The following is a 12,688-nucleotide window of genomic DNA, read 5'->3' on the forward strand; positions in this document are numbered from 1 at the left end:
TGCAAGGTCATTACTACTGGGTGCCTCATGATGTAGTACTTTGATACTACCATGCAGAAGAAATGACAGTAGGCCTTAGTATAACACACTAACATTTTAAAAAATAGACAATGTACTTGTATACGACGATGGATAAGTATTATAGAAAATATGATGAGATGACAATACAAAATTGCAGTTTAACTTGAATTGTTCGCTCCCAAAGTGACCGTCTGGTCTTAAAGGGGTCCTGCAACACTTTTCCAAGTCAGTGTCGAATGACTTGGCTATCGGAGTTTATTGCCTTTCAAATCGATTGCCACAAAATGTTTTCAAATGCGGAGTTGCAGGGATTCGTCGCATGCGTTAAGTGCTTTATTTCTCCTTTCGTTACGAAGATCGCACTGAAAGCTACACAGGGGGGAATGACAGAGGCAAGAAGCTACGTGTGCACATATCATTACCTTCGGCATTTTTCTCTTCTTTTTCATTGAGCAAATCTGCTCCCTTTCGGTGTGATCACGAGCACACTAGTGTCGCTACCGTGTAATTCTAGCGCGCTACAGAGCGTAGCGCCGGCATGTGGCAGCCGTAATAACTATACTGCACAAGAACGCTCAAGTCAGCCAATGGCCGTGTCCTTCCCTCCGTTGATGGAGCTGGTCTCGTCAATGATGTAATTTGTTGAGAGAAGAGCGAGTGGTTTCTAGCTGCCTTTGAAATGTTATTGTAAATTCCTTGCCGCATGCAGTGCTATAATATTTTGCTCGCACGTTCACTGGAGCCTTGACTACGAATTGGCAGCATTTTCTGACCTGGCTCAAAAAGTGTTGAAGGGCCCCTTTAAAGGGACACTAAAGGCGGATATTAAGTCAATGTGGATTGTTCATATAGTGTTCCAGAAAGCTCGTGGTGCTTATTTTGTGCCAAAGAAATGCTTAGTTTGAAAGAAAATCATGCTTTAGTGATCCGCATATCATTAGCACAATCCAAACCGTCCGCTTCCAAGAGTGGCCTTATGACATAGCATTCATCATGCCCACCCTTTACTGCCCAGCAAGCAACACTGCAGAGCAAGGTGCTTTAGCGAAGCACAGCCCGGTGAAAGCTGAACTTGCATCATTCTCAAGTGTAATGCCAAGAAGTTCTTTTAGGGGCGAAGCTCCTTTGGGTGTGGGTCTGTCCCTCCTCTGTAGTATGCAGTAGTAGTAGTAGTAGTAGTAAGTAGCCACCTCTAGTTCTTGGAGTGTTCACTAGATGGCGCTGTCGTAGCCGCCTCTAGTTCTCAGAAAGATCCCTAGACAGCGCGTACGCGCCCGCTGCGTTGCAGATGCGTGCTCTAGTCCCCCCCCCCCCTCTCTCGCCTCGCGAGGCCGAGGCAGGCAGCGTCTGCTAGCGAGTTTCTTGATTAAAAAAACCGACTGCTCACGCTGCACAACTGTTCAGTGACCACCCCGTATATATAGGCACTGGATTTTGACCTCCAAGGTAGTGCCCGTGTGAGATTTCTCCTGTGCGTGATAAAACAATAAAAATTCACAGCGTACATGTAAAATTAAAGTGAGCTGGAAGTCGCCATGACTCTCATCGACTCTTTCGTATAAACGTGCCCGATCTCGCATCGTTCATGATGTACTGGGCAGAATTCACGGAAGATTCACATATGGCGCGTGTCATTGGTGGAAGGCAATCGTTCGATTTAGTGCGGCTACGTACGCTAGGGGGACCGTTGTAATGAAGGGACCACGTAAACCAACAGTACAATAAAAGTTTGATGTTTAATATATACACGGTGTTTTTCACGTGTTTACTTGATCATATACTGGGCGAATTACTCGGAGTATTCACGGTTTACCAATGATTTCCTCCGGAGATTCGCCCCACTCATCATCATTCACCCCGTGGATATGGTGCGATTTTTTTTTTGTATAAATTAGACTGAAATCCACAAGTTGCATTTTATTCCATCTTGTAATGCACTGAAACATTCTTTCTTGTCATGGGTAGATTGAGTACTTGTGATAAATTGTACTGAGGCCCCACTACATTATCGGGCTTGTGTTCCAGTATGTCCCACTGTTGACGCAAATCGTGTCCTACATCCACCTTAATTTCTTGATTACTAAAGTGATGCAGTGTATAATACTGACATTTCAGACGTTCTCAAGCATTGACCTTTCACTCCGACATAAAATGTCGTTTGCCTTTAGTGTCCCTTTAAATCGCCTTTTCTCATCTGCGAGAAATGTACACCGCTGTAACTTTCCTTCGTCATAAGTACACCTCAAAAAGCAGTGTACAGGGAAGGGTATGGGGGCTTAAAGGGGCCCTGCAACACTTTTTCAACATGATCAGAAAATGCTGCTGATCGGTAGTCAAGGGTCCTGAGAACACGCGAGCCACACATTACAGTGCAGCACGCAGCCTTGAATTTACAATTAATTCTCTCTTCTCTCAACAAATGATGCCATATGCCCAAATGACCGTGCCATATACCAAATTTCACGGCCATCGGCTGATTTGAGCACTGTCAACTGCATAGTTACCGTGGCCGCCGCAGGAGGCCGCCACGTGCCCGCACTCGCCGTCAAATTGAAAGTAAGCCACGCATTTGAAGAAAAAGAAAACGAAAAAGTGCTCAAGGCCATAACACGCATGTAACGCAGCTTCTTTCCTCTGTGCCATCCCTCCCTGCTTAGCTTTCAGCGCGTTTGTCAGGAGAGAAGGAAGCAGTTACAGCGTGCGACAAATCTCTGTAACTCCACTCGTACTTGACGGATTCTAAAAATTTTTGTAGTGGTCCATTCGTGAGCCAATAAGCTCCTTTAATAAAGCTATTCCATGGTTACTTGGAAAAGTGTTGCAGGGCTCCTTTAAATTAATTGTGTCGGAGGTGAGTCAAGATAATGTTGATAAGAAGGCTGAGGACTCCGTCCAGCCAACCTATCTTGTTCAACAGGCCATCTTGACAACAAAAGCTTTGGATCATGTACAAATACCATTGGAGAAATGGAATATAAAGAAGGCAGTACATGTACACAATCTCCAGGAGATGAAGACAGAGTCCTCTTTAGGACTGGACAATGCCTCTTCTTTTCAACCCTTTTTTTGAACTTGTACGCCATGACCTTACCTCAAGACAACAAAGCTTTTCGCACCTCCTCCGCATATTGAAAATTAATGTTCAATGCTGATGATTCTCCTCTACAGTCCATTGATATTAAGCACCTTCCAATGTCACAAATAGCTTTGAAAGGCAAACTTCACAGTTAGGAAGACATTTTCTCAAAATCTCAAATGTACTTTGGATGTACCGGAAATTCATATCAGGAACAGCAGCAGACAAAGCAGAAATTGTCAGGCAAGTGGACTCCCTTCTAAAGCAAGGTGTAGCAAAACGCTCTGTTTCAACTTGTGCAGAAAGGCAAAAGGTATACTAGTTATGATTTGATTACTGAAGTATAAACTGTACCCAAATGCCCACTCAACCTGAACACCGGCAATGTGCTGGACTATTTCAGAACATTAAAATATGTTTCACCATTCAGCCACTAAGAGTAGATAATGTGGGAACATGTAGAGTGCATGGAGAAACAGTTTATTTGTGACAAATACTATAGTGGTCTAATGTGTGGTGACATTAGTGTTAATGGGACAGGACGTGCCTTCCTTTAAGCATACGACGAAAAAGAACTCTTCTTCCACTCTTCGTAGAGATGCGTTTCTTGAAGCCATGCTTGGCGATTCTCTTGTGCTCGCTTGGACGTGGAAAGAAACGATGCACCAGGTTTCTCACTTGCTGCAACTCTGATGATACAGTTATCGGTTGCAGCAGTTGGCCGGGTTGTGCCGATAGGCCCTTGCATCTGGAAGATAAATGTTTATAAATGGACAAGTGTATGCTTTGCACAACACATTGACACAGTTGAAAGCAACAGCAAGGTTGCAAGCACTACGAAAATATGAATGCGAAAATATAATTGCGTCAGTGAAACACGCACTAGGCATTTAATTTATTGTCACGTTTTATGTTTTGCGGCAACTGAAATTAGAAGGCAAGGAGAATCTGAAAAAAAAAAAAATAGTTGTTTCTTTACTCTTTCCAGATTACAACACCTGTCATTAGTTCGCATCCCTGGCGATAATGAGCTTGTTTACGTATTGAATTGATAACCCATAGCCTATGACTGCGATTGCTATAGTTAGTTAAACTTATCGGGTATTTATGCGCATACAAACCCTAGGAAGGTTAGTCAGCACCGGTCTTAGCCATGACGGCGAGTGTGGAACACTCTTTCATTTTGACAGATGGCATCACGTAGCACGTGAACAGGCCGAGAGAACTCGCTGAAACTCCTTAAACGAAAGCAGTGAAGTAAATGGTCGGACAAAATTCGTTGGCTACATTAGCAACTCCACTCACATCACGTTGAGGCACCTGCCGGCAGCTCCAAATAAGCTTCTTAAACTTGACATAATACTTCCCACAGCAGGAGTAGTCAAGCGAAGCGTCGAAAATGTCGATTCCTGGGCAGGATTTAGGAAAATTCCACGATTTATTAGACTGAATCCGAAGGTATACAGATTGTAAGTACAAGTGTACCCAAACAGCAACAAACTTCGGTGGCACGAGCTAGCACGAGTTTCGTTATTGCACTGCGGACGCCGCCATTTTGTGCGATCGGCCAGCGATCGCACAAAATCCTTCTCTAGTAAACAACGCCGTTACTGAACACGCGTGATAGCATATATAACTCTACTTAAAATTAAAAAAAAATTTTGAATTGATATTGATAAATACAAAAAAATTTTGAAGCCACATATTGGACGTTTCTTTAAAATTTGGGGGCGCACAAGCAGCGCCACAACAATAAAATCTGGCCACACAGTCGTTAACCTCGCCACCAGCATTGCCATCCCTCAGTCCTTTTCCCTCGTATCCGCCATAGTGGTACGACCGAAGTTCTATCCATTGGAAGAAAACTCTAAAAACTCAAGATGGTATGTGGCATCCTTTTCCAATCTTACTCAATCCTCATTTGCAGCATATCCGCGAATATAGGTAGCCCCGAATTTTTCTCAGTAGACATAATTTTGTCATATGCTGGCCGTTCACTTCACCCGACGCAGTCTGGCCGGCATTATGTCTTTCGGGACACGGAAAAAAAAAGAGCCCCATTCTTCTCTGCATATCATGGATGACGATCGCTTGTTTCGAAAAGATTTTATTGAACGCGTCATCCAGCGTACAGACCTAATTGACCTTTAGCTGCCGGAAGTAAAGGATAGTTGACGTTCAGCTGATGGTGCGGGTGTCATCCGACGTTCCGTTGCCTCAGGCGCTGACAATGATGTAGGCGCGTTGTCACATGTTTTGTTTACTTTTATTTGCTCACCTGACCATCTGCCGGCCTCTGTGCAAGTGACCGTGCAGATATCTGACATGAGTCGATCCCTAGCGGAGTAGTAGTGTACAGAAGACACAAATTAGTAATCAATGAAACACTCGTTGCGAACAGACACAGGGCACGTTTGCGAGTCCTGCGGCCCTCCGTAGCGCCCAGAAACACACTTTTCAGGCGCAAAAGTTAGCATACGTTGTCTCTTCTCAGGGGAGTGCGAATGGAAAGTAGGTCGACTTTTTTTTTTAGCTTGGCCCACCGACACGTGGCGAGCTGATCTTGACATTGCTATGTCGACCATGATTGCAGCGGAGAGAGAAAGCGCTTTTACGTGGTTGGTAGCTCTGTTTCATGTACGGCATTGACGTATGGGAGCCATGTGGCGTCCTAAAAACGGTGGCGTGTTTGCGCTATGCGGCAGCGACACGGGGTGTGTCGTTCCAGACCTAGCCTGGACCTCTCTTCGCCGTGTAGCATATTGCGTCGATTTTTCAAGCTTGAGTCGTGCTACGTCACCTCGTTTGACTATGGCGATATCTGTTGTGCTGATCATCGGTAATGCGAGTTAAGTGGTCCGGTGGAAGTTCTGAAAGTACCGACAGGCTTTGAGAGATAAGATCAGACACGTACTGGGGAAGCTGGGAAGAGATAAACGAAACTGGACATACGTTTGAGCATGCACTGTCGAAGCCAGACTTGAAAATTGTCAGTGGCAGCTTTTGTAGCCTATTTGGCTTATCATATTCATGATGCAAGCTAGTTGCGAGTCGACATGACTAAGGGTACGTTGCTGTGATAGAGAAAATCAGGGCTGTCAAAAGTCCCTTTTTTCCCGTTCCCTTTCGCAAGTCTTAGTTTGTGCTTAAATTTGAATTATTCAAATCCTGTTGTGGATAGTATCTTTTTTTCCTTTGTTGGGGGTGGTTTCATAATCCTAATGTAAATCATTTTCATTCATTGTTCATTAACCTGTTTCTTTGCAACCCTTGTGCTGACAATCGTTCTGGCCTGCAGGTGAACTTCACGGTGGACGAGATCCGTGGGCTCATGAACAAGAAAAAAAATATCCGGAATATGTCCGTGATAGCCCACGTTGATCATGGCAAATCAACACTCACAGACTCTCTTGTGTCCAAGGCTGGCATTATCGCCGCTGCCAAAGCTGGCGAAATGCGATTCACAGATACCCGCAAGGACGAGCAGGAGCGCTGCATCACCATCAAGTCTACGTGAGTGGCGGCACGTTTCCGGGGAAAAGTTTCGGTCCGTGTTGCAAGAGTCCACTTTAGACGGCCATGTGGTGCAGGATATCTGAGGCTCTGAAAGGGCATGGGGGAGTGTACAAAGCTGTAAGCAGGTTGGTCTGTATGTTTGAGCTAGTCAGGGAAGAGCATGCGGGGGTGTGTTCACATGCACAAGTGGCTCTTGATGCACATGTTTGGAAACCTTTATGCGGTAAAAGAAAGGCACCTCGAGGCTTCTGCAACACTGGTCTGAACGTCAGTTTTCAGAGCCAGTGCATGGTTAGCATAGTCACATCTTGACCCGTGTGTTTGTAAAATGGTTCTTTTATCTGTGGTTCTTTCCTTTTGCCAGGGCGGTGTCCATGTACTTCGAGTTGGCCGACAAGGATCTGATTTTTATTAAGGAGGATAACCAGCGTGAGAAGGGCGAGAGGGGTTTCCTCATCAACCTGATCGACTCCCCAGGCCACGTTGACTTCTCCTCTGAAGTGACTGCAGCCCTCCGTGTCACCGATGGTGCCCTTGTTGTCGTGGATTGTGTCAGTGGTGCGTATTGCGAAATGTTACATGGGTTTGGCAGCTAGGTTAGGGCACACTATGTATTTGCTTTGACATACCAAGTGATGGGGCACCATCCAATGCATTCAACACCTATTTTCGGCTGTTACTTATTACTTAAAGAGGGACTTGTTTCATCTGTAAGGGGCCTTGCTTTGTGTGCATGTCGTAACCTCTGCCATTTTTTGCAGGTGTCTGCGTCCAGACTGAGACAGTGCTCCGACAGGCCATTGCTGAGCGTATAAAGCCTGTGCTCTTCATGAACAAGATGGATCTTGCACTGCTGACTCTGCAGTTGCAGCCCGAGGACCTGTACCAGACTTTCCAGCGGACGGTCGAGAACACCAACGTAATCATTGCCACCTATGGTGACGAGACTGGCCCAATGGGAGACATCAAGGTGTGTTGAAATTGCCATTTTGCAAACACAAGTTTTCTTGTGTTTTTGTGGTTGTACATTGGCTGAATGAGCCAACAGTAATGATAACTTACTCATCCAGCAACATTTCGCAGGCTTTGTAGGCCAACACTCATTCACTCACATTCGTAATGACATCAATGTTTGCTTTAGCCATTCATTCGTACTCTCATTAAATAGCACATGCATTTCACTCAGTATCATCATTGTGTTCTCTCCCGTATCTGAGTGCAGTGAGGAGCAGAAGCGAGTTAACATTCTAATATGTCGCAGCGTGCTGTTTGCGATTCTTTTTATATGGCTTGACATCTGTCGCCAGTGCTATGAAACTGACATTTCTTTCGCAGGTAGTTTTCCTCTAAATTTTTAGCTTTGTAGTAGAGTTGACAAAATTGTTGCATGTTTGTATTCAACAGGTGGAACCGTCCAAGGGCAACGTTGGCTTTGGCTCTGGTCTGCACGGCTGGGCTTTCACGCTGAAGCAGTTTGCCGAGATCTATGCAGAGAAGTTCAAGATTGATGTAGACAAGCTGATGAGCCGTCTGTGGGGCGAGAACTTCTACAACCCAAAGACCAAGAAGTGGGCCAAGAAGCCCGATGAGGACTACAAGCGTGCTTTCACCATGTTCATCTTGGACCCAATCTACAAGATCTTTGATGCCATCATGAACTACAAGAAGGAAGAAACTGCCCGCCTCCTGGAGAAGCTGAACATCGTTCTCAAGGGCGACGACAAGGACAAGGATGGTGAGTGCATTGTTTGTTTTGAAGTAGCGTGGGATGCAGAAGCAATGTCATGCTCAATACCAAGCATAAAATTCAAGGCTTAAATCGCTGCTGCCTCGCAGATGTGAGACGCGGATATGTATTTACTATTACAGAGCACCACCTGCTTTAAACATGTAAGGACTACCGTAAGGTCAGCCTGGCATGTTTGGCCCACATGTTATCACTATGTGGGATCAGAGCCATGGCATTTGATTGACCTCTTCACTTACGAGGGGTCACATTTCTACCTGCTTCGGTATAGGAATGCGTGGTTATGAATTGTCATCTTGCATCCATGCAGGCAAGAACTTGCTGAAGGTGGTCATGAGGACATGGCTTCCTGCCGGAGATGCGCTCTTCGAGATGATCACAATCCACCTGCCATCTCCAGTGACGGCACAGCGCTACCGAATGGAGATCCTCTACGAGGGTCCTCAGGACGATGAGGCTGCTGTCGCTGTGAAGGCGTGTGACCCAGAGGGCCCACTGATGATGTACGTCTCAAAGATGGTACCCACATCTGACAAGGGCCGCTTCTATGCATTCGGACGAGTCTTCTCCGGCGTCGTGTCATCGGGACAGAAGGTCCGCATCATGGGCCCAAACTACACTCCTGGCAAGAAAGAGGACTTGGCTGAGAAGGCCATTCAGAGGTGAGTAGTCTCAACCTAACAGAAGTGAGAAATTCTGTTCCAGAAATAGTCATTAGCAGTATGAGCGGGAACGCGGAATTAATGCTTATTCGAGTACTTGCAGTGTGATATGAATGTGACGTATTGGATTCCAAGAGATACTGTTCCACTGGAGCGTTTAGTGTTATGAAAACTTGCACTTGTCAACTGCATTAAGCTGCCATGACTGCAAGAGGTAATTTCAGTGTTCCCTCTCACGACTGTACCGCAGGCTTTCTCTTAGCATTAGAGCTAAACAGTGCAGTTTACTGTACAGGTACGGTGAGAGCCTTTGTAGATAATGATCTAATAGGTGTTGCCAGAATTCTTCACATTGCTGCACTGTTCACTAACACATCTTTCTTTGGCACTTGCAGCAATCGCCATTTCATAAGGAAACTGTGTTCTATCAGTGGACAACACTTTTGATATGTCAGATATTGAATGTTGGCCATGTCAAATCTGTGGCAGCTTGATAACACCTAGGGTGTGCGTGCTGCTGTCATTGGCTTTGTTTGTACAGTTCACCGCAATGCAGTAGTGGGAAATCTTGTTGTGAAGGTCTCTCTGCACTGGGCAAAATGTTTTTCATCCACCTCGTTCTTGGCGGGTCTTCTTGTCATCACACAGAAGTTCCGAATGCTTACAGAGGTGACATAAAAAGATGCGTTGGGTCTAATGCCTTCGGTGCCTGCTCCCCATTAGCCCCCTTGGGAATGGACTGAGCAGGTCCCATCCTCAATGGGCCCTACAACTACCTGTTGCACTGGCTTCAGTGATTTTTTTAATGTGCTTGATACATTGTCATGCGATTGCTAATATCATGTGCTTTGCTTTTGCTGGGAAGCATTATAGGACAGAATGTGTAGAAAATTTGTTGAATTTCCAATTTTATGAAGGCTGGTGTGCCCGTTATATATTCTTGCTGAGTGCTTTTGGGTTAAAATTTTTCACTGTATTGCTTGTCCAATTTTCCTCATTCAGGACTGTTCTGATGATGGGTCGGTACGTGGAGCCCATTGAAGATGTGCCCTGCGGTAACATCTGTGGTCTGGTGGGTGTCGACCAGTTCCTGGTGAAGACTGGCACCATCAGTACCTTCAAGGATGCCCACAACATGAGAGTCATGAAGTTCTCTGTGAGCCCTGTGGTGCGTGTAGCAGTGGAGCCGCAGAATGCCTCCGACCTGCCCAAGCTTGTGGAAGGCCTGAAGCGCCTAGCCAAGTCAGACCCTATGGTGCAGTGTATCATTGAGGAGTCTGGAGAGCACATTGTGGCCGGTGCTGGTGAGCTGCACCTGGAAATCTGCCTCAAGGACTTGGAGGAAGATCACGCTGGTATCCCGCTCAAGAAAACCGACCCTGTCGTCTCGTACAGGGAGTCTGTCCAGGACGAATCTAGCATCATGTGCCTCTCCAAGTCGCCCAACAAGCACAACCGTCTCTTCATGAAAGCTTGCCCACTACCCGATGGCCTTCCCGAGGACATTGACAAGGCATGTACCTTGTTGATCTGAACTGCAGCAATGCAGTCATTCTATATTTTGCGTTAATGCAGGCAACATGTCTTTACTTGATTAGATGCTTGCTGACTTTTAATAACATAAACTGAAAAGCATAAATGACTCAAAGGGGCTACGGTTACTTTCTTTAACAAAGCCTCTGTCTTGGCAATCTTCTCTTCTAACTGGAGAAGATCGAATGTTTACAGAGGTACATTGATCAGGGTTCTGCCTTCGGTGCCTGTTTCTCGTTTAACCCCCTTGGGAACGAAATGAACAGGTCCCATCCTCGAAGGACCCTACAAGGCAGTACATTACACCTGTTCCCTTGTCATTTTGATAAAATGGGTTGTCTGCAAAATTGTGCATGTGATTTAATTGTGGGGTAATGTTGCTGTTCACCAACAGGTCATCCTTGATTTGCAAGTTTGCGTTATTGCCTTCTGAGCTAAATTGCTACATTTTATCTGTGTGCATTAAGAATGGTAAAATTTCCAGGTGTTGCCTTCAAAAAGCTTTATGAACACGTTTATAGAACTGCCTAGCATTCACTGGCTGAGCTAAGTATGCCAGTACTTGCATTGATGTTTTGTTTTTTTATTCTGGCAGGGTCAAGTGAACCCACGTGATGATTTCAAGATCCGTGCCCGCTACCTGTCCGACAAGTACGAATGGGATGCCACAGAAGCCCGTAAGATCTGGGCATTTGGACCCGAAGGCACAGGCCCCAACCTTCTTGTGGATGTCACTAAGGGTGTGCAGTATCTGAATGAAATCAAGGACTCTGTTGTTGCTGGTTTCCAGTGGGCCACGAAGGAGTCTGTACTCTGTGAAGAAAACATGCGAGGTGTGCGGTTCAACATTCACGATGTCACCTTGCACGCTGATGCTATCCACAGGGGTGGCGGTCAGATCATCCCAACGGCTCGACGGTGCCTGTATGCCTGCATGTTGACTGCGTCGCCGAGACTTATGGAGCCGGTGTACCTGGTGGAGATTCAGTGCCCTGAAAATGCCGTGGGTGGCATCTATGGAGTGCTGAACAGGCGTCGAGGTCACGTTTTTGAGGAGTCCCAGGTTGCTGGTACACCCATGTTCGTGGTCAAGGCCTACCTGCCCGTCAACGAGTCATTTGGTACGTCCCTTAAAGTTGTCTCTGGTGCAGTGTTTCAAGTGCATTTACCCTGGCAAAGCAGCTGTTTATGAAATGGCATTCAAGAATGATTCCTCCATTATTAAAGCATGCCTTTTACGGAGTTTATCATACCAGTGCTCTGGCTGGAAGTAAAGTTGCCAGCAAAACAGATAGGTGTTTGACACTTGTAATAGAGATGTACTGCAGCTTTCGTTATTTAATTCTTGTCATGTTGAATTGCTTAATGTTGAAGGCATTGACAATGTGCATAAAATGCAAAATAGCATTGCATTCAAAGTGGATTGTGGATGAGATTGCACAATTTCTGTGGGGGGCTTATTATTTGAAAGGAAATTTAATGTATGTGTTATTGTTGCAGGATTCACGGCTGACCTGCGTTCCAACACTGGAGGCCAGGCCTTCCCACAGTGCGTGTTCGACCATTGGCAGATCCTGCCCGGTGACCCCCTGGACGGCAAGTCCCGCCCCTACAACGTTGTCATGGAGACCCGCAAGCGCAAAGGACTCAAGGACTCTCTGCCAGACCTGGATCAGTACTTCGACAAGTTATAATCGTCAACAAGCCTAACAACAACACGCTTGTTACTGACCAGTTCTCGTCGCTCCGTTGGTCTGCCTATGTAAAGAATACTGGAAGAACCGACGGTCTATCCTGCACTGTGCGGACGACCTCATTTTATTGTTAATTTTGTTCCCTGTCCCGCCGTGTCTTGTCAGAACGTTGGTTACGGGCGCACCACAGAGCTACACCACAATAAAAAGATTTGTGGGTCTTCATCTTCGTGCTTGTGTGTCTCATTCAGGTGAATTTATCGGTGTGTGGTATTCTCGTGCGAATGTGCTGCCTGCAATTTGCGGTCCAAAGAAAAAGTGCGGAATGGACGCACGCAAGTCTGGCGAAACGCCATGTGGGTATGTAGAATCGATTGTTAATAAGCCGTGCGCAAGGAAGCACTGCGGTGCGCGAATGCTAGAAAGTAACGAGATACTT

At 45.9% G+C, this 12,688-nt stretch overlaps 1 protein-coding gene across 1 annotated transcript; it reads left to right on the plus strand.

Moving 5' to 3' along the window:
- Positions 1-4,782: 4,782 nt before the first annotated feature.
- LOC119388003 (translation elongation factor 2) lies at positions 4,783-12,472 on the plus strand. The gene is made up of 9 exons (XM_037655606.2): positions 4,783-4,980; positions 6,396-6,610; positions 6,978-7,171; positions 7,375-7,583; positions 8,018-8,348; positions 8,671-9,022; positions 10,025-10,535; positions 11,151-11,676; positions 12,056-12,472. The coding sequence occupies exons 1-9, from the start codon at positions 4,978-4,980 to the stop codon at positions 12,247-12,249; spliced, it is 2,535 nt and encodes an 844-aa protein (XP_037511534.1). The 5' UTR covers positions 4,783-4,977; the 3' UTR covers positions 12,250-12,472.
- Positions 12,473-12,688: the final 216 nt, after the last annotated feature.

This window comes from Rhipicephalus sanguineus, chromosome 3 (assembly GCF_013339695.2).
Source record: "Rhipicephalus sanguineus isolate Rsan-2018 chromosome 3, BIME_Rsan_1.4, whole genome shotgun sequence".
Lineage (NCBI taxonomy): Eukaryota > Metazoa > Arthropoda > Arachnida > Ixodida > Ixodidae > Rhipicephalus > Rhipicephalus sanguineus.